Below are 25,920 nucleotides of genomic sequence, written 5' to 3'. Positions count from 1 at the left end.
CGTGCTCCGTTTCTCATTTCCTTTTTCGCTCGCGGTAGAGGGGATCAAGCCGCCGACAAAGTCTTTGCAAGCTGCACACCTCGAGCCTACGGTCCTCCAGAAATATCGCGTGAAGTGACGGTTCTGTCTCATCCCGTTTCGTTCGACTTGTGCTCACTGGCTTGATAAGACGACACTTTTGAGTTCAAAACAAGAATCAGACACCACAACAGGCCACTCTACAGAAAAGTATTAGGACTCCCCCTTCGATCCCTTGAAACTACGCGGAGGCAGAACGCAGCAGAAAGCCCGCAGCGTTTCCTGCGCTGGAAATTTTGTGTTCCCACTGACACGTGTGCCTCTGCGGCTGTCGGCATTCTGGCTGCTCAACGTTGAGCCACGAGGACAAAGGCGACGAAAGGCAGCGCCACTTCCTCAACCAACGGCGCTGCGCCTTTGCAGGAAGTCGCTTGGTCCACGCTTTATTGCGCACAAAAATCCACTCTGCCCATGCAAGCACCGCCACACACGCCCGTAGGCCCACCGCGACGTTAGAAACTCTCCGCCCCGCAACTTGGACAAAAGCAAACCGGAGCAGAGCGAAGCGCATGGACCCCCAAAGGTCTACATGCAGCGGTACACTCCCGTGTCAACGGAAAGCGAATACCTGTCTACACTTTATGCGTGTTCCCACACTATCGAGTATGTCTGAATCTCAGGGTTGAAGAAGCGTTTCGACAACGAAGGCGCGCAGACGCTTGAGATGTTCGTGTCTCCGTTCCGTTCCAGAGCTACTCATGGGTTTCAAGGCAGCAGCAGGGGTGCCTTTTTAAAGTGTCTATTGAACAGACAAAGGTGCCATGTGTCAGAAACAAGCCACCGAACGCGGAATAGCCGGAAGACATCTTTTTCTTCAGAACTCCGCTGAAAGTCACTCTGGACTGACTTCTGTCAACAAGTGAGAAGGCTGGAATTCTGCCTCTTCGACGCCGTTGGACATCAACAGGAGCCGCGCCGGCTTGGTTTTACTGCACAGACAGACCCGTGAAACCCAAGTCCAAGTGTGAGTCGTGCGTCCCCGAAACGAAGACGAGAGACAAACGGCGAACCACGCGAACATCTCTCAGAGTGTCCATCCTCGAAGTCCATCGCCTCCCGTGTCGCTGAAACGCTGCTAGGGGAAGGGGTTTCTGAACATCATTCTCGTTTCGACAATCTCAAAATATCAGGACCCGCGTGCTGTGTTGACTGATCTTTTTTCAGGCCAACAGACTGTTTGACCAAACTTGCGACAAATGTATTCTGGCTATACACTCAGTCGACTGAAACGCGTTTTCTGAACGAGGAAACAAAGAAGTCGACGCCCCCTGCTCTTCTTCTCTCGACTTTCCCCCACACTTTCGCTGCGCTTTTCTCTCGCGTTTTCGAGGCGGAAAGAAACCTCAGGTACCCCCGGGCTTCCCTTGATTGCACAAAGTCGAAAGCGAGAGAAAAAAGGTTCCGACCCCTGCCATCCCGCTTCCCCTTTCAAAGACGCATGGAGCCGGCACGAGTCACTGTGAACGGCTCTTCACTCTTCAGACAGAGTTTCTTACTTGTGTTGACCACCGGCTTTCTTCTCTGTAGAGAGACACGGTTCTTACGTACCTGCGATTCGTCAGAGCATAGGCACTGAAAGGCGCGACAAGAAGTTCGGTGTCTGAAAACATTCATGAGAGAGACATTGAAGAAGATGGAAAAAACAAAGGCGCAGGGGCAAGGGGGAAAAAGGAGAAAATGGAAAGGAACGGACGGAAGCAGGCGGACAGCGATGAAGAGACGAAGTTGTCAAAAAGAAGTAAAGAGAACACAGATCTGCTCCGGAGAAGGCGGACAGCGAACGCACACGACTGCGAAGGAAGCCTTGTCTTCCACCCTCTCGCGTTTGCTGCTCCCAGGCGTTTCTTCACAGCAGAGCTCGGGAAGCGCGGCTGGACCAGGTGCTCCCACAATGTCTGTGCCGACAGAGAAGAGGAGGCAGGTAGGCGAAGCGAAATCAAAGTTTGTAACTACATTCATCTGGTATCAGATGCGTTGCTGCGCGGAAATGTCCAAACTGTGAACAAGGAGAGTCCTTAACTTAAACTGAAGAGTCAAGCAGGGACAAGATCCGTACAAGGATTCGTTCTTTCCCCTGCGCATCCAAGTTGCTACTTGGTTTTCTACAGGCATCGCGCACCACCTGCGAGCGTTTGGTAAAGAGCGAAATCTGTCTTTTTCGCCGTCCGTTCTTCTTGCCTTCTCTTTTCCTCCGTTCCTTGGCATGGCTGCGGTGTACTTACACTGAGAGACTCGGGCGCATGAGCCTTTCAACCCCGATTCAAACTGGAGGCTTCCGTCTTCGCAAGCCAAGACGAACAGCCGCTGAGAAACAAAAGTTGCACCGTAGAAAACAGGATCGTCTTGGAGAGGAAGGGACGTTCACGGTGCACCTCCGATAGCCGGTTAGATGCGTTAGAGGTACACGCTCCAACTCAACCGTTTGTTTCCGGTTTCACTCTCGACACAGAGAGAAAACATTTGTCTGGAAAACCGACACTTGTGGACAAGCTATAGAAATGCCAAGACATTCACTCGGGTCGCGGTCTCCTGCGAAGCACCATAAAAGCCACCGAACGAAGGAGGGAGAAAGGGAAATCAGACTGAGACAGAGAGCAGAAAAACGGAGAAGCACGGGCTAGGCAAGAAGAGACAGCCACGGAAGAAAGCCAGGAACTGGGAGAGAGGAGAGCTGAAAAAGAAGAAACAGAACAGAGACACCGAAGGGAAGGGAGAGGGAAACTGAGACACGGTGAGAACAGAAGGTTCGAGAAGAAGCGACACACACAAACAGAAATTTTTCCTTCGAAGACGAACCGTCAAACCCTCTTGAGTATTCACAGGACCAAACGAGGCCCCCGCGCTGAGGCTGATGACGCCGCCCATAAACTCCTTTTCGACAGTCAGAGGAGCTGAAAAAAAATCAACAAGAAAAAAATCCAACAGAAGGGGACACCAGAGACACACACACAGAGAGAAGAGACATAATGGAAACAGAGGTCGATGGAGATGATGACTGATATCGATAGCGACAGAAAGATGGAAACAGAGACCGAGAGATATGGACACAGAGATCGAGCCAGATATAGAGAAAAAGGAACTGCGATAGAGAGAAAAGAAGAGCACCTTAGAAAGGGAAGAGGTGGACGAATAGAAGACTGAGAGGAGAGAGACAGAGGACTGGAGAAGATGGAGTCCAGCGAGTCGCGAAAGACGAAAAAAGACGAAAAAAGGACTGAACACGGCGCAGAGTCCCGGAAACTCACTGCATGTTGTGCCAGGCGAGACCTCATAGCCGCTGTCTGTGACTTTGGAAATCAAGGAGTCTCTGGAGAGAAGAAAACCTTCTTTGGCTGAAAGAAGACAGACACGGTTTTCAAGCAGAAGCACTGAGATCAAAACTGGGCAACGGTGATTTCTCGTCTACAGACTGAGAGTCCCCAAGTGACTCAACGAAACAACAGATGCGCGAGAGGTTCTCTGCAGATCTTCAAAAAACAGGAATGCGAGGATAAAACGGATCTTCTTCTCGCTCCCTGTGTCCAGGTGCAGTTTTCGACAACCCCCGACCGGTCTTTCTCGTCCTGTGTACCAGCTGTCTGTACACAAGTCGAGCGCAGCAGGTTTGCAGACTCCACTTCTGTACATGCGGCCGTCCCTTCACTGGCTCGACGGAGACCTGAGTCTGGAGACTTCAATGCTTGACATCGACGTCTATTCCGGTTCTTCCGACCTCTAGACGACCATATTCTAATTTCACCGAGACAGACACACAGATATGTGTCTACCTGACTTGCATGCATTTCTTGCAAAGAGATAAATATAGATTTGTTTTTACTACATGCAGTTTTCCATGTTCACGGAGAACTGTGCGATGATGCTTCTGAGAAAGGGTACACGCTTGCTGAACTGTCTGGCGGAAGAACTCGGTCTGAACAGCAGCTGGACAGACATAGTACCGTCGGCGAAGCGGTCGACGCGCGCGCCTTCTTCCGGACTTTCCAATGTAGTGAAGATGCACAAACGCTACGTTATCTTAAATGCAACGCCGGCAGGAAGGACGTGAGCGTCCCTAACTCTGAGGCAAGACTGGCTTTCTCCTCTTCTCTGGAAAATCGACATTCGCTGCGTCTGAATCCCAGGGTAGAGCTGGAAGGTCGGCAGGTCGGACCCCGAGTTCCTTCACTGCTGTTTCGAGATTTTTTCAAAAAAGCAGGTTCTCCCCGAAAGATCTTTTGGGCGCGGGGCCTGTCTGACTCCCGCATTTTCAACTTACCGGTCTTTGTCGCCTCGCGAATGACCGTGCGTCTTCGGCGAGTGACTCTTTCCTCTTCTTCGGCATCGCCTTCTTCTCCCCGTGTGTCCGAACGCCGAGGAGACAGTCTCTCTGTCCTCTCTCGGTCCGAGTGGGCGTCTTCCCCCTCGCGTCTTCTTCTCTCTCGCGCGCTTCTTCCTTCTCTCTGTCCTGCCTCCGTCGTCACCTCTTCACGACCGCTTCCCGAGCTCCGCTGTCGCCAGCGTCCTCCCCTGTTTCTTGGCTCCTCCCTGACTTTCTCTCTGCCTGCCGTGGGCTGGCCGCCGTCTCCCCTGTCTCCTCGCTCTTCTCTCGACAGCGAATGGCTGCTGTCTCCTCCTGTCTCCTCGGGCGCAGCCGCCGGCGCGGAGACAGAGCCGCGCCTGCGTGTCTCCACGGCGCCGCCAGTCCGGTCCTTGGCGAGTCTCTCTCGCAGAGGAACGACCTGAAGGTTCTGTTTGCTTCCCTTCTGCAGCGACTTCCGCGCCTCCGTCGGGTCGCCGCCTCTGCCCTCTCTCTCGCGTGTTTTTTTGTCTCCCCTGCGGTCTGCGTCTCTCCTCAAAGAAGCAGCTAGACCGACATGCGTCTCTTCTTCTCCCTCTGCTGCGTCTCTCCGTCTGGTCTCTCGTTCTCCCAAACCAGCCTTCGAAGACGACGGAGGCCGGAGAGAAGCACGAGACGCAAAGGACTGAACAGACTGCATGCGCCGCTTCTTGTCGAGCATCGAGGGAGACACGTTCTCTCCAGAAAACGCGGCACTCAGGTAGGAGGCAGGTCGCCTACTGGGAACGGGACCGTCGGAAGACGCTGCGAAAGAAGCGAGAGAGGAAGAGGAGGCAACCAGACTCCGCCCCCCCAGAAGTCTGCGACTTGCAGCCATGGTGTACACAGAGACACACCGAATACGCTTTGTCTTTGTCGGAATGAGAGCGGAGAGAGACGAAAGAGAGGAGAGATGAGAGAGAGGAAAGAGATGAGAGAGGAGACTGAGAGGAACAGAGTGGAAGCCGATTGGGGGAACAGGAAAGACAGACAAGAGAGAAGAGGAAAAAAAAACGGACGATCCAATATAGGTTACTTCAGAGTCGAGAAGGGAGCCGCGCAGCCAGACAGAAAGGCCCCCACTTGAACGGCGTAGGCGAAACGGACGAAGATGCAGAGGGCGCGACACAGTGACCTAAGTCGCGCCGGCGGGGTGTACGTCCACCGGAGGGCAGAGAGCCGTCTGGGATCTCCAGAATGTTTTTGACCTGAAACCGCGCTTGGAAGGCAGGGGCATTTTGCGTTTTAGACTTTTCGCTTCCTTTCTTGTAGTTCGCGAGGCGATATGGCCGCCCCTGTCTTTCTCTCCGGAGTTTCTCTTCGCCACACTCTTTCTCGTGGAGTTTTCCCTCTCGGATCTCCTGCGTCGTCTCCTCGGAACAAGAAAGGTTGGGCGTCTTCTGTCGAGCGGTTCCAGCGCGAGAAGAGACTCTCCGAGCGTGAGGGATTTGCCGATTTTTCTTGCGCTCGATCCGAGCAGTCCACGCCTTAGACAAGCAGAATTGCGCCTCCAGAGAAACGCAGAATCCGCTCGTTGGAAAACAAAGCTCTCTGACGTTTCGAGGAAGAAGAACGAGGGTGTCCTTCAGAAAAACAGCAACGCCGGCACACACGAGAGACGAAAAACCGACTCGCACAACTTTTCTGCCCGCCTACGTCAGGGGTGCAGTCCTCCGAACGCCCAAACTTCTGTTTGGAGCGCGTGACGAGGTTTTTCGTTTGCAGCTTCCGCAGAAGATCTGAGAAAGGGAGATGTGTCATCAAAAGAAACTCGCGAAGACGGAGAAAAGTCGGGGGAATCGTATGTCTTGTCGGGAACAGCTGAGGCAGCCGGAGGCAGCGGAGGCAGCGGAGGGTAGACGCGCGCCGGCAGAGTTCATGACGAAGACCGGAAAGAACTTTTTCTGTTGTGAAGTTCCCCCGCATCCACTTCAGTCTTTTGTGTTTTGAGGTGTGAACCACAGACTCGAGAGCTTCACGGAAGAGAAAAGAACCGCTGGAAACCAGGAACGCGGCGGTGTTCGACCTCGCACATGCACAGAGCGAGCGCGTCTGTGTACACCGAGAGAGGCGTTGGGGAGAGTGGCCGGGCCAGGCTTTTCTTTTGCGGACTCAGTTGGACGACAAAGAGGAGCTGCAACTGCGAAAGCCCGCGGAAGAGACGGGACACGAAAGCGGGAACTCCAGCTCGCGACAGAGACTCTACAACACAACTCCCGTGCGATCTCACGCAGCTCAAAACAAGAAAGGAGGCCTTTTTTTGTGTAGGAAGATCGAAGCGCCTCTGTTGACATCTCGGGGGTTTACATACACCTCAGGCCGAGCACCGGGAGGGACGGTGAGGAGGAAGAAGAACTCGAGTGGAAGACTAGGTGAGGGGGACGTTGACTCTTTGAGGAAAACGGCGGGCGAGTCCGTTGCTTTCAACGTTCAAGTCTCTTCTTGTCTCTCTCCACGACAGAGAATCAGAAGAAGAGCAGAGTTCTTGTCTTTCAGGTCGTTCCTTCCCCTCTCGCCATCTGGGAGACAGCAGAGGAGTCAGAGTGTCGAGGAAATCGAGAGTTCTCGAGTTCTGTCGGAATCCGGCACGTTTGTTGCGGGCCAGCGCCGTCAACCCCGTTTCTCTCCTCTGGTTTCGCGAGAGCTCTACGAACTGAAAGACATGGCGCAAAGCGTTTCAGCTTCCCTCGGCGACCTTTGTTTCCTCAGGACAGGCTGTGTGTTGGGCTCTGCTTCTGCTTCAATTCCTTACCCTCTTACCTTCTGCGAGAGAGACTGAAGAACCGGCAACGGTTTCTGCTCTGTTCACGCGGTCTGATGTCTCGTCAGCTCTCGCCGCTAGACTCGACAGCCTCGCAGAATTTTTTCCTGGACCCCTCACGCAGCAAAAAGAAAGTGTCATGTAAAAGCATGCCTCGTCGCTTCAAGACGAATGACGCACGAACAACGGTAAGAAGCTTAGGAAGCTCGGGAAAGGGGGCTCGAAGAACCGAGAGAAGACCCAGATACGGAGGGTGACAACGATTCCAGCCAATGGGCACCCGTCTCCACTTGAACTACACTTCGAGTTGCTCCACGCGTTTCTTTCCTACGGAGCAACTCTGGTGCTTCCTCCAGAGTCGCTTGTTTAAACCCTTCAGAAGCCAACAATTACTTGAAAAACTAAAGAGGTTTCGCCATTCAGCCACACTGAGTATTCCAGAAGGCACACGCTCAAAAGAATTGCACAAGTTTCGCAGAGCGTCAGCATATGAGCGAAGCAGGCCTCCAGATGCTTTAAACGTCTTCTGCACAGAAGAGAGCACTGAAACTCGAGAAAAAAACAGAGTCGGCTGCTCCGTCAGATTGTTCGTCGACACATGGAGGAAAGGAGCTGTGAGCGTGGACTGTGAAAGAGCAGTGTGCTTCGGCGCCGGTCAACTCTTCCAAACGCTTCTACCTGCAGCTGAAAGTCGCAACACATTGCTGAAGAAAAACCGACGAGTTTCCTTTTTGAGAGAAATGCTGAAACCAGAGAACTCAATAAAATACAATGGTAACATTCCCCACGGTAAACATAGTCGAAGAGCCGCGCGCGAGAAGCGCGCTGCGGAGTGTGAGGGTTCGAGCTGCGAGCAAAGGCCTCCTCAGTTTGAAATGGAGAGTGTCTGTCGGGGCGATTTCTTCTGTCCACTCTTCAGTTTTCTTCAAGTCAGAGAAACACCTCACTCGGAAATCTCTGAACCCCGAAACACAATTCACGTTATTTCGGGAGAATGGTAGTAATCATCTAAATAACTGTTTTAATAACTCTAGGTTAAACCGCGTAGGCTGTCAGAGTCTTGAGAAACGAAGTTCCTTGTAGTTGAACAGAATCAACTTTTTGATCTTAAAACTGCAACTGAAAGTCTCTTCAGGGTCGCCGGAGTAGTACGCTCGCAAGGGTGAAACGAATGCATCGACGCGGGACCGTACGAATCAGTCTGACATTGGAGGTGCTGCGTTTGCTCGCTCTGGGGGCTGTATAGGGGTGATTTTCGAGAAAACGTTTTCAAAACCTTCTGTTGAGTGTCGAACCTGGATCCAAGAAAGACATTCAAGGATCTAAGCGCCCCGTCCAACGCGGAGCATGCATTCTTCCTCAGAACTGACGAGTACCAAGCGTTTAAGTGGCCACAACCGCTGCCAAAAAAGTAAACAAGAACAGGAATGCCAGTAGGACTCGCTGAAATCTAACACCGACAAAAGGCGGCTTTTCTGGACAACAGACAGAGCATCTGAGTTGCGACTCTTCTGGGGACCAAATGCGTTGCGGCCTGTTGATTCACTAAAAAGAGAAAGCGCCTGGGTCCCCGCGCCTCGCGCCAGGCTGCACAGACACCTGAGACCCGAGACGAAAATACTCTCAGTCACGTTCTTCGCCTGACACCCCCAGACTGAAGACACAAAATCCGAAATGTCTGTCACACAGTGTCTCTCTCAGACTGGGACTCGTCTGTTCCTCTCCCCTCTCTTCTGCTTTCTCTGCTCTCTGATCCGTTTGTCAAAGACACACACGAAAGGTGAGTACCGTCCCGCGAAAAATCTGAAAAAGCAGGCCATTCACATGGAACGGTGCCGCTCTAAAACTGCATGCGTCACGTCTCTCCCTCCACCCTCTTCATTCTCCCTCCTCCGTCTTTCTCTCTCCTTCTTCTTTGTTTCTCTCTGTCGCCGCATTTTCATCTGCGTACGCGTTTCGGAAGGAGAGAAACTGCGGCACTCCAACGGTAACCGTCACCGGCCAAGGCAGATTTCTCCCGCGACTCCGCCGCCCCTGTCTCTCCCATGCTCTTCTCACGGCTGTCCAGACACTGGAAAGCCCGGGGGGTGGCTGCCCACAGTTTGTGTCTGCGTGACCGGGCGCCACGCACACTGACTCGCGCGGAAATTCGGGATCTCTGCATGCGCGAACTGCCCCTCTCCCGTTCTCCCTGCCCATGCCGCGTTTGTTCCACAGGCGTCAGAGACGGTGAAGTACGCCAGATGCGGCGTAGGTTCACTGACGCCTCTGAGAGCGGACTCTGCGCCTCCAGAGAAGCTCGGCCACACTCGGGGCCCTGCATGCAACTCGGGGAAACCTCCTGCGTACCATCCGGAAAAACCTCCTGCCTGCAGCTGCAGTGCTGGACTCTCTCCGCGAAGCGTCCCTGCATGCAGAGACGCGTCTCCAGCAAAACCGCCTTCAGGCATCGCCACGCGCGGAAGTGCACGCGCGGCATCCACTCCACTGAGTGTACGTACACCCGAAGCAGCCACAAACGGATCTGAGATGCCGCGTCGCTCCTGCGAGTGGACCGACGCGAAGGAGCCTGCTGTGTGTACAACGCGTCTCCAAGGTTCCAGAAACTCGGAACTCGTTTTTGCGGTGCTCGCGGGCGCCCGCTGGCTGTCGCCCTGCCGACTCGGCTCGAGGTGTCTGTACACTTCGGCGGGGTGGACTTGGACGAGGCACGACTCTCTGAAGGCCAGACCAGGCTCGACGCCAGCGTTTCTCCAGAGTGTCTCCTGAGAGGAAACCTCGGACTGGTTTCTCTTCGCTTCGCCGCAGCCCACCAGGGATGAGGCAGACGGCGGACGAGAAGAAGAGAAGACGAAACTGGCCGCCGGCGCAGGCGTCCCTGCCGCAGGGCTTGTTGACTCTGCAGGTTCGAACGCGAAGCCTCTGTGGCCAGCCAGCTGTGCAGAAACGTTCGTTGAGAAAGAAGAGGTGCCTGAAACGCGTCCGGCGTTCTTCTGGGGCACGAGAGACGAGGAAAACGAGGCAGGCCTCACCCATGCAGACCTCAGAGGTTCCTGGGCCACCCACAACTGCCTCCGCCGTCCCTGCCCTCCTTCCTCCTCCTTTCTCCACTCTTCTTCCCTCCGCTCTGTCTGTTTCGCAGGAGGAAACGCAGTCGAAACGAAAGAGACAGCCTGGTCGCGCCTGCCCTCGGAAAATCGCGAAGCGAATCCTGCAGAGACACTCGACGAAGAGCGACCTGCAGAGACATCCGAAAACGAGAAACCCTCATCTCTGCTGTCGAACACTTGTGCACCTCTATTGTCACTTTCTATCGAGCTCTTTCGACTGGCGCCTTCGGGAGCGAGTTCCCAGGAGATGTGAGAGAGCGAAGAGTGTCTCGAATTCATGCTCGGAGTCCTCGGTTCTGGTCTTGAGTTCACACCTGCCCACGACCCGGAGGCCGCTCCTTCGGCTGCGCTTTCTGCTCTGGAGGCTGAAGCTGTCGACGAGACAGAAGAGAAAGCCGTGGACTCCAGAGTGGTCCAACTCGCCGGCCGGAGCGTCTTAGGGAGAAGAGACGCCCGCTGACCCGCGGCTGCATGCGCTCCTGTCTCCGAAGCGAACAGTGCGGCGCCAGTGACTCCTGACGGTCGACATTGCATCGAGGACGCGAAAGGCGAAGAAGAGGAAGCGAAAGGCGAAGAGGAGGAAGCGCAACGCGGAGAAGAGACGGATCGAGAGACCTGCAGGTCGCTAGCTTGCTGAGACTCATGGAAATCGAGACGCTCCTCTGGAATCGAAAATGGCAGCTGCAGCACCTTGTTGACCAGAGTGAAAAGCCGCCCAGAGCCCCTGCAGCAAAAATGGAGACGAAAAAACAGAAGCGTTCGTGGAAACAGGGAAGAGGCACCTGAGGCGGGGAGCTACGCGACGCTGGGACTGAAAGAAGAGAGAAGCACGAAGTAACGGAGAGATCAATACCTTCAGAGAGAAAAACTGTCGAAAGAGACATTTCCCTCAAACACCTTCAAAATTACAATGTGGCGTTAACGTCATTTTCCTCGCAGATGTTTCTTGTCCTGCTTTCTCTGATCTCTTCAGGAATTTTCTCTTCTCTCTTCCCTCCGTCCTCACTTGTCTAGACCTTCCAGAAGAGCCACCATTCTGTCGTTTCGCGGCGAGACGCTTGCATGCGTTCCTCCTGTCTCCTTTGGCTCCACGCCTCCGGCGCCTTCCGGGCCGCCCGGGGGTACTTCTCTCTCGCTTCCTCGCTTCTCTCCGCTGAAGATGAGCGCCTTCGACTCTACAGAGCAACGACGAGACAGTGTCGTCCTCTCTGCTTCTGTCCCCGTGTGTGTGTCTCTCGCTGTTTCTGTCTCTCTCTCTTCCGCGGCTTTCGTCTCTCGCTTCTCTCTCGCCTCTGGCGCCGAGGCGGGGACCGCAGGCCGAGGGACAACGAGTGTCGAGAGAGAGAAGCCGCCGAAGAGGCCTGGAAGAGACAGGCCCGGAGACGCGGGCTTGACGTCTGAGTCGTCGCGCGCGAGTGGGGAGGCGACAGGTGAAACGCGTAGTTTGCTGATGAAGGCAGACAGAGCCGTGGAGGCAACAGGTCCGAAGGAAGAGGTGGAGGGGGCACCCGACGCGGCGTCCGCGGCCGTAGTCCTTTCCACGCGGACAGGCAGCGCCCGCGGAGACTGGAGGCCAACGTTGGAGCCGTACGCGAGCGGCGCCGCCACACTCGGCGAGGTCGATCCGGATCGAGATGCGACTTCGCCACTGCTCTGGAGGGCTCTGGGAGGAGAGAGAAGAAGCGGCAGACAGAGGGAAGAAGAAAGCGAGTAGCCAGGCTGCGACGGCGAACTCAAGATGACAATGAAGTCGGTGCCTCCTGCGACCTGCATTACCAAGACAGGAGCAAACTGGACATGAAAACCTTCTCCAAACACTGCCTTACCATCCTGTGAACACATTCGACTTTCTCGTGCACCATTTTCACTTCTCCTTCATCGCTCTTACTCCCCTTTTTACTTTCTGTTCTACTTTCTGTTCCTTTCCCCTCACTCGAACCTATCTCTCCGTCTCTTCCGCTCTTCACACCCTTTTATCTCCTTTTCTCCCGATATGTCGCTTTCTTCTTCCATCTACTCTTCTCTCCTTCTCTTGCTTCCTCCCCACCCTCTTTGGGCCTTTCCTTCTCTCCCATGTGAATGCTTCTTTCTCCCCTGTTCTCCCATCTACCTATCATCTTTCTGTCCTCGTTCTCTTCCTCCTCGAAACCGACCTTTTTTTCTCGCTCTCGTTTTCTCTCTGATCTTCGTCTTTCTGCTGGATCTCACCTGGTCTACGCGCCCTCCTGCTGGTAGCACGAGGTGATGGATTCCGCGAAGTCGCTCCATGCGACTTTTGTCGACCCAAAACCGCGGCGTGACTGTCGCGGCGCCCGGCACCCGCAAGGCCTCAAGGCGCTCCTCGTCCCTCGCCTTCTCTTCTCGCTCTCCTTGTTCGCGTTTTTCGCGTCCCTTGCCCTTCCCGGTTCGTTCCTCTTCTTGTCTCTCTTCTCTCTCGGGCCGCTTCCCCGCCTTCAGTCGCCTGCAATGTTCCTCCCACTCGTCGACTGCGAGGTGCTGGCGCAGCGCGGAGACACTTCGCGCCGCGGAGACAGCCTGGTGCAGGCCCTGCACCCCACAGCCGTCCCCGAGGGCCACGAGGCCCCCCGCGAGCGGCGCCAGAAGAAGGCGCGTTCCCTCTACTGGGAAGTGCAACAGGGCGACTTCCAAGGGCGCCTTTTCGCTCGAACACAGAGAAACGTCAAAGACGCTCTCTTGTCGCGAACGACTCAAGAGACGAGAATCCACCTCGAACAACGACGGCGACAGACACTCCGGGCGGTGCGGCGGCCTGCAAACAACACAGAAAGGCGGACTCACGCAGAATATGGAGACACTGATCTGGATCTATAGATCGACCTGCGCATCTAAAGCTCTCTTTTACTCCATCTACGTAGCGATAGATTGACCTCCCTATCGGCAGTATCTGTTGCTCTGTCTATCTGTAAAGCTACAGATGTATCTTAGTCTACCTGTCCACACAGCTATCCATGTATCGATCCCTCTTTAAATCTACCAGTGTGTTGACATCAATGTGCAACTCAATCTCTAGCTCTGCGTCCTTTATCTTGAAACGACATAAACTGGAGGAACAATCAGACGCATGACTGCCGACGAAAGACTCTTCTGGACTTGCGATCAACTGACTATCTCTCCTTTCGCTGCGAGAGAGAGAGAAGGCGAGACACCAGACCCTGGAAGTTCAGCTGTCGAGGTGTGTTGAATCCCCTCTGGGACGAGTCAACAACTCTGAGTCTAAAAAACGGATCCCACCCTTTCCTTCTTGTTTTGACCTTCTCGTTCTCTCTCTTTTCTTCTGATTCTCTCCCTTTTTCTTTCCGTGCTTTGCACCTCCTGGTTTGCTCGTTCCTTCTCTTCTCTTTCGCCGTTCTCTCCTTTGCGCGTACGGAAAAAAGTCTGGACAAATGCCACTGACGTCTCCCCACAGCCAGAGGCGGTGCTTGTCGTCGATGGCGCCACTCGCTGTGCCGCCTGCCGCGATTCGCCTGAAGGCAAGAGGCTCGCAGTGTCCTTGCGCTTCCTGTCGCTCTCCGTTCTCTTCTCCCTGTCTTTCCACTCCTCGCTCTTCTCTCCTTTCGACTCTGAAGAAGAGCGTAGGAATCCGAGAGGGATACGCGTTCGAGGAAGCACCAGGGGGTCGCCCGAGGCCGAGACAGTTGCCAGAGTCTCGACCCCACGAGTAAAGAAAGCCTGTGTGGACGGTTTCCTCCCGCGTCTTTTGTCGCTTTTTCTCGAGCGTCTCTCCTGCGTCGCTGTGCCTCTGCGACTCCCCATGGCCCTCGTGCTCGTCTCTCTCCGCTCCCGCTTCGCACAGAGTCTCTTCGACCTGCCGCCCCTGCTGCAGCGACCGCCTGTCCCTTTCTCCGCCTCCCGCGACCTCTGCCGACGCTTTCGTGTCCCCGAGGGCCAGTGTATGTACACTGCCGCAAGAGAGAAGCGAGAAGCGCAGGCGGTAGTTCAGCAGCTTCTGCGCCGACGCAGCGTCTTTCGTGTACGCGACGACGGACCTCAACAAGTCTGGAAGAAGCGCGGGAGTCAGGACAACGGAGAAACTCTTCTTCGTCTGGCAGACATTCATCTTCACTCCCAACCGAGTCCGCGCAACGCGAGCGCCGGCCTGCACCCACGAGGACGCCTCTTCCAGTCCAGACCCCCCGGCTGGAGACGCAGAACACACCGAAGAAGCGGCGGCAGACCAGCCTGTTTGGTTCTCCTCATTCGAGTTGATGAACATCCAATGCATGACGGCTTCGTAGACATGGTGATGGTCGCGTCTCAAAGGGGCAAGTTCGAAGACACAAATTTCTCGGGGGTAGAGAAGATCTTCTCCCGAACCTTCTTCTCGGCCTTCCTTGTCGTCTTCTTCGCCTTCGTCCTCTCCTCCGACGCCTTCTGCCCGCACAGCTTTCTCTTCCAGGAGGGAGCAGTACCCACACTCGGTGTACCAGTTGCTTCCCCACATGTACAGAGCGCCCCCTTCGAGGAGGACGCCCATGTGGCTGTTCCCGCAGGCAAGCGCCGTCACTCTGGGAGCGCTTGGGGGTGCATGCGCGCCTTCTGGAGACGCATGCAGTGCAGCAACGGAGCGGAACATCTCCGGCGAGACGAGCGAAGGGACGGCCCGCGGGCGCGTGTCTCCAAGCCCCAAGACGCCGCAGGTGTTCGAGCCCCAGGTGTACAGACACCCGGCGGCGCTCGCCGCGGCGCTGAAATCTGCGCCACACGCGACGAGGGAGAAGGTGACTTTGGGAGAGAAAGGTTTCGACAAACTCAAGGTGGATGCTGAAACGACATCTCTGAACTTTTCGGAAGGCAGACACTCAGTCTCGCTTTCTTCGAAGACATCCAGACGCACTGGCAAACTCAGGAAGGCGTCCAACTCCCCTTCTTCGATTCCTTCAACTCCCTCCGCTTCTTCCTCTGGAGTCTTGAGCGGAAGAGAAATGTCGGAAAAAGAAATCCAGGAGAAGGCGGCGCTCGCAGCCAGGCATTGCCCGCGAACATCTGAAGAGTGACGCCGCGACCTGCGGGTCTTTTGAGAAGGCGAAGAAACTCCACACTGACCCGCTTCGTTCGCCCCCCAGGTGTACAGACACCCAGAGGACGTGAGGGCGACACAGTGCGCCGCGCCTCCTGCCACACTGGTGACGTCCGGAGGCAGCGCGCAGATTCGCTGAGGCTGTGGAGTCCACCTGAAGAGAAAAGACAAGCGGCGAGAGGATAGAAGAAAGTGAAGGAAGGCAAGAAAGAAAACAGTGGGGAGCAGACCGGTGGGGAGAAAGCGAAAAGAGGAGAGGCATGGAGGAAAGGAAAAGAAGAGATGACACCAGACAGAGCGACGACGGGGAAAACTGGAGGAAAAAAGAGAAGGCGAACAGGAAGAACGGGGGGATGAAGAAGAAACACGCAGTTCGTAGCAGGCGAACGAGAGAAGAGACAGCCTCACGCCAAAAGGCGCCAACCGTGCAGTCCGTTCTCTTTCGGGAAGAAAAGGGGAAGCTCCTGAGGTGTACATACACCGGAAATCGCGGCTCTCCACGCATCCGGCGATTCCGCAGAGTCTTCTGGACTCTCCCACGGCCGCGAAGCCAAGAACATAAGAAGAATCCAGAGCAGAAACATGCGACGTTCCTCGACTTGGCTGTTGTGCAGAAGAATGCAACTTTTTCTCTGCGCGACACCCGCTTCACAGACTCTTCCCCAGTACATCTGCGTTCGTTTCACACCTCTCAACTTTGATTTCTTTTCCTACACGTCGTTTAGCACCCTTCCGACACCAAGAGCGCGCGACAGCGCCAATTCGTTTGCACAAGACCTGAAAACCTCAACTTAAGGCGATTCATAATGAGGCGTTCGCCACCAACACAGAGGGCGGCCTGACAGATGAGGACTGAAGCCACACTGGGCGAGGCTGCTCAAGCGCGTTTCACATGCCTTCCGACGACGCGTTGGCAGACGCCTCGAAATGCATGCAGGTTTGCGCAACTGGCGAAGATGCAGCGGTCTGCATCTGAAGTTTTTAGCAGGAAACTCGACTGTCTGCATGTGGAACCCTTCGCCACGTTTTCACCGGATCGCATGCAGTTTTCGCGCGCCAACGCGCTCGCGCCTGGCCTTCCCTGGCGTCCTCACCAGACGTCTGTGCCGCGACGGACTTGCTCCTCGTTTTCTTTCTCCCCGAGGACAGGGTCAAAGGGGAAGAAGGCGGGCCTTCCGACGCCCAGAGCGCCTCGCTCGTTGCTGCCGCATGCGAAGACTCTCGGGCGCTTCTGCGTTCGCCACCATCTCTCCAAGTGTCCTTCGTTATCGTCCAGAAACCGGAGGTCGCGAAGCTGAGAGACCGCGCTGTCTCTGCGCGTCCGCGCGTCCTCTGACCCCCCAGAGAAGAGCGAAGCGGCCTCCGAATCCGGCGCACTCGCAGTCAAGAAGACGGCGGGGAGCAGACACCTCGGAGTTGACCGGCGCATGCAGACAGACTGGGTTTTGCGAGGAGAGACAGCGCGGGAGGATTCGAACAGAGAGGGCGAAGGCGGCGGCGCGGGTGAAGCCAGGAGAGCCGCTAGGAAGCTGCAACCCACCTCCGTTGCGGAGGAGACTGCAAAGTCCCCTCGCGGAGAAAAGAGAGAGACGGAGGCTAACCAACGCGAGAGGTGCGGCTGACAGCGGCGCAAGTTGAAACAGAGAATCGCCGCGATCTGCTGCGCCGAAAGAACCGCCTCAACTGGCATCCGACAATGCTCCTTGCGCGGGAACTTTGGGGTGTACGTACACCCGAAGAACCGAAAGGCCTCTGAGGGCACACCCTGAGGCATCTGAGACGCGTGGGGAGCAGCAGAGAGGCCGGAGAGAGACTCGAGTGGATTTCGCTCTGCTGCGTTTTCATCCGAGAAAATGTTCGTCACCGGACGCAGTCTCTCTGGCGCAGAAGGAAACGGAGGAGACACGAGACACCGGCGATCGATGGTCAGATGCGGCGAGAAGAGAAGAGAAGAAGGAAGCAGGTGGGGAGGCCCCGCCGGCAAAGGAAAGGCTGGACAGCGAAGACGCAGGAGCCGCAGAAGGTCCGCGTACACCGCAACACATGCAGTCAAAAAGTCGCCTTGAGGAACCCCCCGAGGTAGCGAGAGCAAAAAGGACGGAGAAGAGATCCCCCCCCCGCTCTTGCTCTTCTCTTCCTGACTCGGAGACTCCATCGACGCGACAGAGGACGAGACTGTCGAGGAGACAGCGCCGCAGTAGGATAGAAGCAGCAACAGCCAGACGGGGAAGAGCATCAGCGGATGTGCACTCGAAAAACGCGTCTGCGTTTCTTTTCTCGCCGGCATCTTCGCGTCTGAGGAGACGGGGAGACTCGCAGAATCCGAGAGAAGACCCTCCCAAGAGACAGGACCCCACAAACTCTCGAACAAATCCGCCGCCTTCATCAGACGCAGCCGCGACGACGCGAGGAAGCCTCGTTGCAGACGATTCAGACCCTGGACGAGAAGCAAGACAATCTGCAGCTCCAAACTGTGGTGTACAGACACCTGGAGATTCTCCACACTCGCAACCAAGGAAACAAATACCAGCTCCTGTCGCCTCTTCTCCGTTCCCCGCAAAGGCGCGTCGCTCTTCTCAGAAGAGGATGAAGAAGACGAAGAAGGACAAGAGTCTTCTAAAGAGTTTCCCCCCTCTTTTTCGAACGTGAATCCACGCCAGCAATCAAATTCAACGACTGCATGCAAGAGGAAGTGGAGGAGGTGTCGATCTGCGAGGTCGGCCAGTCCCCCAGGTGTGGCGCCGAGCTTGACGACGCGCGTAGAACTTCCACTTTTCTTCTCTCCTTTCCACTCGGTCTGCTCGTTTACTTCCGCGGCTCCTCCCTGTCTTCTCTCCTCTCCCAACAGAGACCGTAGCAGCACCTGGCTAACGGCGGCTGCCCGCAGACGACGAGGCAGAGCGTCCGCGGCGGCTCTTCTGAGGATCGGGATCTGTATGCTCTCCGAATCCTCTGAAGCCTCTCGGACGTCTTCGCGACGTTCACTCGAGTGATCTCGAGCTTCCACCAAACTTTTTTGTCTTTTCCGCGTCTCTCGAGAGACTCGGGAAGCTCGCAAACACACCCGCGAAGAGGGAGGATGCCTCGCAAGGAAGGCAGCGAACGTCGAGGAAGAAGGAACAGCCAGCTCAGTACAGGAAGCAGCCAACGCTACGTCGTGCTGCAGGAGAGAGAGGAGAGAAGGCACTTGAAACTTGTGCGAAGGCCTCTTCTGTCGCTCTTTCGCTGCGTCATCTCTGCTTCCACCACCAATCCCTTCGCGCCCAGGCCAGTCCTGCGCCTCAGAAGAAGACGAGAGAGTGTCCAGAGGAAGCTGACCGAGAGACAAAGACAGACATGCGACATCTTCCGCCTCCAATACGGATTTCAGACGCATTCGCACCCAGACGCGCTGTTCTTTCGGTGCCGGGACCTCTGCTCCGAGGGGCGTCTCCCCAGCGACACCCCACACTGTCTCCTGCGGCGTCTCCAGGCCCCTCTTGTTCTCGCTGGCCTTCTGTGTCTCCGACCAGTCTCCCCCCCGAAGGATCTGCGAGAGACGCGCGCACCGCCACTGGACGTTCTCGCCCCCGCGTCCCTCCAGGTGACTCCAGATTCTCCTCTTTCGCGCCGCGCCGTACCCAGAAGAAGCAAGGGAAGAAGAGAGAGAAGAGAGAGACGAAGATGTTGGGGGATCTGTGAAGGCGGGGATGGACAAGCCAAGGTGATAGGCGAGGGAACGACGCAGAAACACAGGAGACGATTGAGAGGCGGCGAGAGGAAGGAGAGGAGAGAACCGTCCTCGAAGAGAAGGAAACAGAGCCGTCACTCGAAGGAACTGGAAGGCGAGAGATAGAGACACCCCAGCCTGGACAGCGGAAGAAGATGCAGCTGCGTCCCTGTGCCCGGAGAACAGCCAGCCTGTTGCTGCACCGACAAGGGCAGAAAACGCAGAAAAACTCGGAGACAAATGACGAAGTGCCCGCTTCACCGCGGATCCGAGAAGATCTGCAGCAATCAAGGCAAACATCTCCCGAGCGCGACCTTCTCTCCTCCTAACAAAGCATCGAAACTCCTCTTTCTCGTTCTCTTCCTTCTCTCTTTCGTCTTCCTCTCCTTCTCCTCCCTCCTGCTCCTTGTCCTCGGTTTCTTTATCTCCTTCAGCACCGTCTTCTCCTGGACTTCTCCGTGTCTCTGCTGCGTCTCCGGCGCGTCCTGGTCCGCTACTCTGCCTGCCTTTTCGCCTCTGCTCGCGCAAACGCTTCTCTCGGCCTTGCTCTGGAACGCTTTGCGACCGATTCTCTGGAAAAGCGAGAAAGAGATCGGCGAGGAGAAGCCACTCTGCAAGGCCCACAGGGAGAAACTTGGCGTGGAGAATCGCACGCAGGCCCTGGGGATGGCCCAGGTGTCCTGACACCTCACTCAGGAGGAAAGACCCCACTTTCCTGACGGATCGCGACGTATCTCCGCGGAGACAGCTGGCATTTCCGACGAGACAGAAAGAAGGTCTCGCCCCGAGAGAGGCTTCGGAGGCCCCGCCTGCGCCGCCCAGAGGCTGCGTCCCCTCCCTCTTCGCAGAGTTCCGTTCTCCTTCGAACTCCCGGACTTCTGAGGATGCAGCCTCACAGCGAGTCGAGGAAGGCGCGACCCAAGGAAAGCGGTCTTCTCTTCTTCCACCTCTGCGCGTCTCCTCAGCAGCCGCGAGAGGCAGCGCGTCAAAGTCGAAGGCACTCGGCCTCACGTTCCACGAAGAAGCCAGACGAAGAGGAAGAAGCAGCAATCCAAAAAGCGGAGACCTGCTGTTCTCTGGACTTGAGTCTGCCGGCGAGACGTCTTTCCCTTGCTTCCCCTCGCGTTCTGCAGTCTCCTCTCTCCTCTCCGAGGCCGCTGCGCGCTTGGCGGAAAGGACCCACACTCGACACAGTTGCCCTGCGACGTTCCACAGATTTCCGGCTGAACTTCTCGCGGCCCTCCTCGCGACACCCGCGCTCTCTTCTGCATGCATGAGCACTTGTCCACGGTGTCGAGTCCTCCCAGAGGAGGCGAAGGCGTCTGTCGCCGCAGCGGCGAGCGCGAAACTCGGAAGCCAAGAAGCAGCTTGGCGGCATGTTTCGAGAGAAGAAGACTCTGTCAGGGGCGAGAGCACGAGGCAATTTCCAGAGAGGCCCAAAGCCTGCGACGCGGCCTGCAGAGCCGCTGTCTCCTCTTCCTTCGAGAGGAAAAGAGACATTTCCTTCTCTTTCTTCTCTCGTCTGCCCCCTCCTCCCCCCTCTCTGTCCTCCGAGTCCACCGCGCCTGCCACAGTCCACTGGACGACGGCCGGCCGCAGCTCTTCGGAAGCGAACGCGAGCAGCAGGCCTTGCCGTTCTTCCTTGGATGCCTCCACGGCGACTTTCCGCGCATGCGCGACCTGTCGCTCGCTGTCTGCCTCGGGGTCCACAACGAGGAACGGCGGCGCCTCTGCCTTCAGCGGAGCGGACGCGTCGCGGGAGAACGGGCGTCGCGAGAGAGAGCGTCGCGGAGAAGAAGATTTGAGTGTGTCTGCCACGGAGAAGGAAGGAATGCATGAAGAAACCAAGGGGAAAAGCGACGGCAAACTCGGTACGCCGAGTCGGTCCTTCGAGAAACTCCAGCCCCCAGAGACACGCAAACGAAGAGAGACGTCTTCCTCGTCGCCGTCTCCTTCTCCTCCTTCTCCTTCTCTTTCTTGTTCTTCTTTTGCCGGGAACTCGCTGCAGGATCTGCGAGGACGAGGATTTGGAGCGCCCATGCGACTCAGCGGGTGGGGCATGAGGGCCGCTTCACATTCCACATATGTTGAGGAAGAAGAGACGCCGCTGCGACGGAGACAGGGCAGAAGCGCGACCTCCGAGACGGGTGAGGCGAAGAGACGCCGGGCAGACATTTCGAGAAGAAGAAAGAGAGGCGGACAGGGAAACTGTTGAAAGCGAAAGAGCGCCGCGCGCGCCACCTGGCGCTCTCGGTGCAGATGCCTCCACACCTCTTCAGATTCAATGACCTGGAAGTACACCCCCTGAATCACGACGCCTTTCTCGAACACACTGGCGATACTCCGTGCGAGTTTTTCTGCGTCCTCTTTGTCTGTTTCTCTGCGGCCACTGATGCCCTGAACCTCGAGCTCCTGGTGTGCGTACAGCTGTTTTTGCAGGCTGGCCAAGTCGGCCAGCGAGGGCAGAGCAGACCTCGCCCCTCCCCACAGACCCGCGGAGGAACCGGCCTCGAACTCGGGGACGCCGCGACGATGCACAGAGAAGAACTGCCCTTCCTCCACGTCGCCTTCGACGCGGAAAACATCTTCTTTGGTTGTTCTACGCGGCGTACCTCCTCGTGCCGCTTCTTCAGCTCCAACTTGTTCTTCTTCTTCTCCTCGCTTCTCTCCCGACGTTTGAGGTCCTTGAGAGCCTGGAGAACTGGGAAGGGGTCCCGCTCGGCGTCGCCAGAGGGGCGACTTGATGGTCGTCCGAAGGCCGGCAAATCTTCTCTTGGACTCTCGATCTCCCTCGGCCTTTGCCTTGTTCTCGCGCTGCCTCCGCGCTTCACTCTCGCAGGCAGACGCGGCGCAGAGACTGGGCGTCGCAGGCAGAGAGTTGTCGTCGCATGCACTCGTCTCAGTTTCTAAATGTCCAAGGAGAAGCGGCGAAGGCGCGGCCGATTTCTTCGTCTGCGCGCGGCCTCGGAGGTGCGACGAGGCGTCCTGCAGTGTCTCCTCAGCGCCTGCATGCGCCTCGACCTCTGAAGAGCCTTCGTCGACTGACTGCTTCGAAGCCAACCGCGCGCAGGCGCCCTTCTCGAGTTCGCGCGAGTCTTCTCGACAGAAAACCGGAGAGGCAGGAGAAGCGTTGGGGACAGAAGAAGACGAGAGGAGAGACAGCAACCGTCGGGACCGAGAAGCGGAGCGCAGAGCGCCAGGGTGCCACCAGCGAGACCGCTTTTGCGAGGCCGGCGATGGCGGTGGGGTTTGTACGAAGTCGGGTGGGGAAGGCGCTGCATGCGTTCGTGTGTTTTTCTCAGGATTCGTTTTCTCGAGTTCACTGCCGAACAGAGACAAGACGAGGCGCTCTTCGGCTCGAGTGGGGAAGATCCTTCGGACCACCGAGCGCGGACCTCTGCTCTCTCTCTCGTCCTCCGCAGGAAGCCCGGAGAGGACCCGCGTCTCCGAACTCTCTCCGCGGGAAGAGAGAATCAGAGACAGGAGGAGGCGCGGCGCCCGTGGGTCGCGCTCGAGAAGAAGGTGGAAAATGATGGAGCAGAAACTCTGGAACTCCTCCGCGATCTGCAAAAGAGATCGACTTCGTCGCGACGCCTCCAACACAAGCCCCGCAATCTGCTGCACTTCCCCACTGTCGCCTCGCCCTCCCTCCTCCTTCCGAGAAGACGAGAACGAAGGAGAGAGAGAAGAGAGAGAGGGGAAGAGAGGTTGGAAGTCGAGGAGACGGAGAGAAAAGACGAGGGGGACACAGGCGGGCGCATGCACTTGGCAGAGTTTTGAGGAGAGCGCAAAGGACGAGAGAGACGCGGCTGCAGAGTTGCCCTGTTGACCAGCCGACTCGAGGCCCAAGAGACCTGGAAAAGGAACGAAAAAGACAGAGACTTCGCTCTTCTTCATCGTCCATACCGCCCTCTGGAGAAGGTCGCCCACCAACTCATGCAGGAGAGGCATCGTCTCTTCTTCCTCTTCCTCCACTCTCGCCTCCGAGGCAGTCCAATCCAAGGAGTTCGTATCCAAGTGCAACACAAGACGCACAGACACACCCCCGTCTCCACTCTTTCCTTCTGCTCGTTCCCCCCTTTCTTCCTCATCCTCTCCTTGTTCTTTTTCTCCTTGTTCTTTTTCTCCTTGTTCTTTTTCTCCTTGTTCTTCTCCATTTTCTCTGCTCTCGCTCTCTCGTCCTTCCGGGTCACCTCCCTGTGGCGCCGAGGACCGCCACAGCGCCGCCCCTGCTGGCCCAAAGAGACAGCAAGTCGGCGGCGGATCTCCACAGCCAGGCGCTCTGGTGTTCCCGTTGCATGCGCCTTTGAGTCCTTTGAGTTCGCTGCCTGCGTTTGTTGACTGCTTTTTGGAGCAGCGTGGACAAGCGAGGAGAGCGCGAGCGAGAGCTCCTCGAGGCAGGTGAAGTTGCCAGTCGACGACGGCGAGACTTTGAGGCGACGGTTTCACCCACCCGCTTCCCTCCGAGATCCTTTGCTTCCTGCCGAAAGATCCGAAGGGCACAGGCGGCGGCAAAACGGAGCGAGGCTTTGCCTCTCGCGCGCCGCCTCTCGCTGTGCCGCTCCTCAGCTCCTCTGCGCCTTCGTGGAGACCAGCAGACGCACTCGAGGCAGACGCCCTGCGCAGCGCAGTTATGCAGTCCAGAAAACCGACGCCCGTCCGACCTACATGACACCCTAGAGAAACAAGGAGATCCTCAGCGGACAGCAGCGACTGCGAAAAGGAGCAGACTGACAGCACCGGGCTCCGACGCACAACAGAAGAAGGAACAGACGAGGAAGAGGAAGAATCTCGTGGAGAGGAAATCAATACAAAAGGTGAAGAAGAAGAGGAAGAAGAGGAAGAGGAAGAAGAGGAAGAAGAATGAGAGGAAGAAGAGGAAGAAGAGGAAGAAGAAGAAGGAGAAGACGACAGATCCGTCGGGTGTGTCTTTTTCTTTCGCTTGGCTTTGCAGAAGGCAATGGAGAGCCGCTGTGCGGTTTCTCGAAATTCCTCGAGAAGCGTAAGTAGGGAAGTGAGTTCCGTGTCTCTGCGAGTCGGGTCTCGAGGAAGGCCCGTCTCCTCGCCATCGAAGTCAACGCCATCTTCGATCGGGATGGAGGTCAGGTCTTCTCCCCATTCTTCTGAGTCGGTCTGTTCCGCTTCTCCCTCCTCTGCGGCTTGCCTGTCCGTCGCCCTGAGAGCATGCAGTGCGGCGTCGTAGAGAGCACCCAGAAACGCGTCGCCTCGGTCTGTCTCCTCAGCTCCTGAAGTTCTTCGCTCTCTCTCTCGACCTTCTTCCCTGCCTCTCTCGGAAATCCTCTGCGCCTCTCTCTCGCGCTCGGCAGCGAGCTCCCGAAAAACAGCGTAGGCTGAGACACAGGCTGCGTAGCGCGCGCGTCTCCACTCTGTCTGCCAAGGCCGGAGAGGCAGAGAAAGGAGATCGGAGCAGCCAATCTCTCCCAGAGAAGCCTCACGCTCCCGGTCTGGAAGAACTAAGCGGCGAAAGGCGCGTCTCCAGTTCAGAGAACAGACCGCCGGAGAAGCATAAGCAGACGGAGACGCCTGGACGGACGAACCAGAGGAAGAAGAGAAGTCCAGAAGAGGCAGAGCGAGGAGACGTTGCAGTTGACGGAGGGCGAGGAGGTAGGCGGGGACGGCGGCGATCAGGAGCGACGGAGACTTGCCTCTGGGATCTGGACGAGCGGCTGGCCGCGAGGAAAGACAGAGAGCAGGAGGAGGGAGAGAGGCAACTTGAGAGAGAAGAAAACAAGCAGAAACCGGGGAGGCGCGGTAGGGTGCCACAAGAGACGCATACGCGAAGGGAGACACCAGAGAGGTCGAGGAAGGACATAGGAGATCCAGCGAGGAAAGAAAAACAGATATGAAACATGATGACTCGCCGCCGACCTCAGACCTCCTCACCAGCGGCAGATTTCGGACTTTTGACGCTCCCAAAGAAGAAGAGAATGCCGCACTGGAGGCAGATGCCGCGTTTTTAGCATCTTCAGGAGACGAAGAAGTCGCAGAGGAAGAAGAAGAGGAAGATGACGAGGCGTTCTTCTTCTGGACATTTCTTGTGTTTTCGGCTTGCGAGAGGCCTGCTCTCCCGTCCTCCGCGGCTCCCTCTGCTTGCTGGAAAGAAGTCAGGAGAAGAGACGCATCTTCTTCCCCTTCTGCGTCGCCAGGAGGCGCCTCTTCCTCTGATTCCTCCAGCCGCGTCGCGTCCAGAGAAGAGGCCGTCGTCCCCCTCGCCATCTTCCTCCTCTCTCTGCAGGAAAATGAGCGGAGGAGACACAGGGGAAAGAGGACGAAAAGAAAACAGCCAAAGGAGAAAAAGAAAAACCGGCTAGGAAAAGGCGAAGAAAGCACGCAGAGAGAAGAAAGAGAGCAAGCGAAAAACGGAGGAAGAGTGTGGAAGGCAGAGAGCAAGCGAAAGAAAGAAGAGTGGAAGAAAGAAGAGAGCGCATTTTAGCGCCCCTCCCTGGGCTTGTTGGCTAGGTGAGAAAAGACCTTGTGCGCCGTTTCTTGATTTCTTGCATCGCGTTGAAAAGAAAAGGAGCGGGGAATTTCATTCGTTTGCGACCTGAGTCGCAGGAGACGTCCTCCTGTCTCGAAAAGCAAAGTGAAATGTCAACGAGCCCGACAACACAATCAAGCCTTTGTTCCCTCCCGCCTGCAAAGGACCCCAGTTTCCCTCTACAGAGACTGCGCGCGACAGACGATTTCAGGAAAAAATAAAAAATAGGAGAAAACGGTTTTCATCGCGCGAAAGGAAGACAAGCCAGTGCGCGCTTCAAGCTTGCTGCCGAGACCGAGACCACAGAATACCTGGCAAGGAAAAAACGGCGCTGAGTTAGGAAGGAAGGTGGAAGCAGAGGAGACAGAAAAGTTTGACGCGCTGAATCCGGCGTATGGATTCCTCGAGGC

At 56.5% G+C, this 25,920-nt stretch overlaps 1 protein-coding gene across 1 annotated transcript; it reads right to left on the bottom strand.

Moving 5' to 3' along the window:
- Positions 1-338: 338 nt before the first annotated feature.
- Positions 339-25,248, bottom strand: TGME49_209880 (glutamic acid-rcih protein, putative; the record flags this gene model as incomplete). Its single annotated transcript, XM_018779486.1, has 11 exons — positions 339-1,007; positions 1,627-1,678; positions 2,301-2,382; positions 2,875-2,969; positions 3,324-3,410; positions 4,334-5,158; positions 9,292-10,988; positions 11,271-12,031; positions 12,473-13,034; positions 13,651-15,456; positions 16,397-25,248. The coding sequence occupies 11 exons, from the start codon at positions 25,246-25,248 to the stop codon at positions 911-913; spliced, it is 14,916 nt and encodes a 4,971-aa protein (XP_018638419.1). The 3' UTR covers positions 339-910.
- Positions 25,249-25,920: the final 672 nt, after the last annotated feature.

This window comes from Toxoplasma gondii, chromosome Ib (genome assembly GCF_000006565.2).
Source record: "Toxoplasma gondii ME49 chromosome Ib, whole genome shotgun sequence".
NCBI classification, from domain to species: domain Eukaryota; phylum Apicomplexa; class Conoidasida; order Eucoccidiorida; family Sarcocystidae; genus Toxoplasma; species Toxoplasma gondii.
This window is presented reverse-complemented; position numbering and strand designations above follow the sequence as displayed.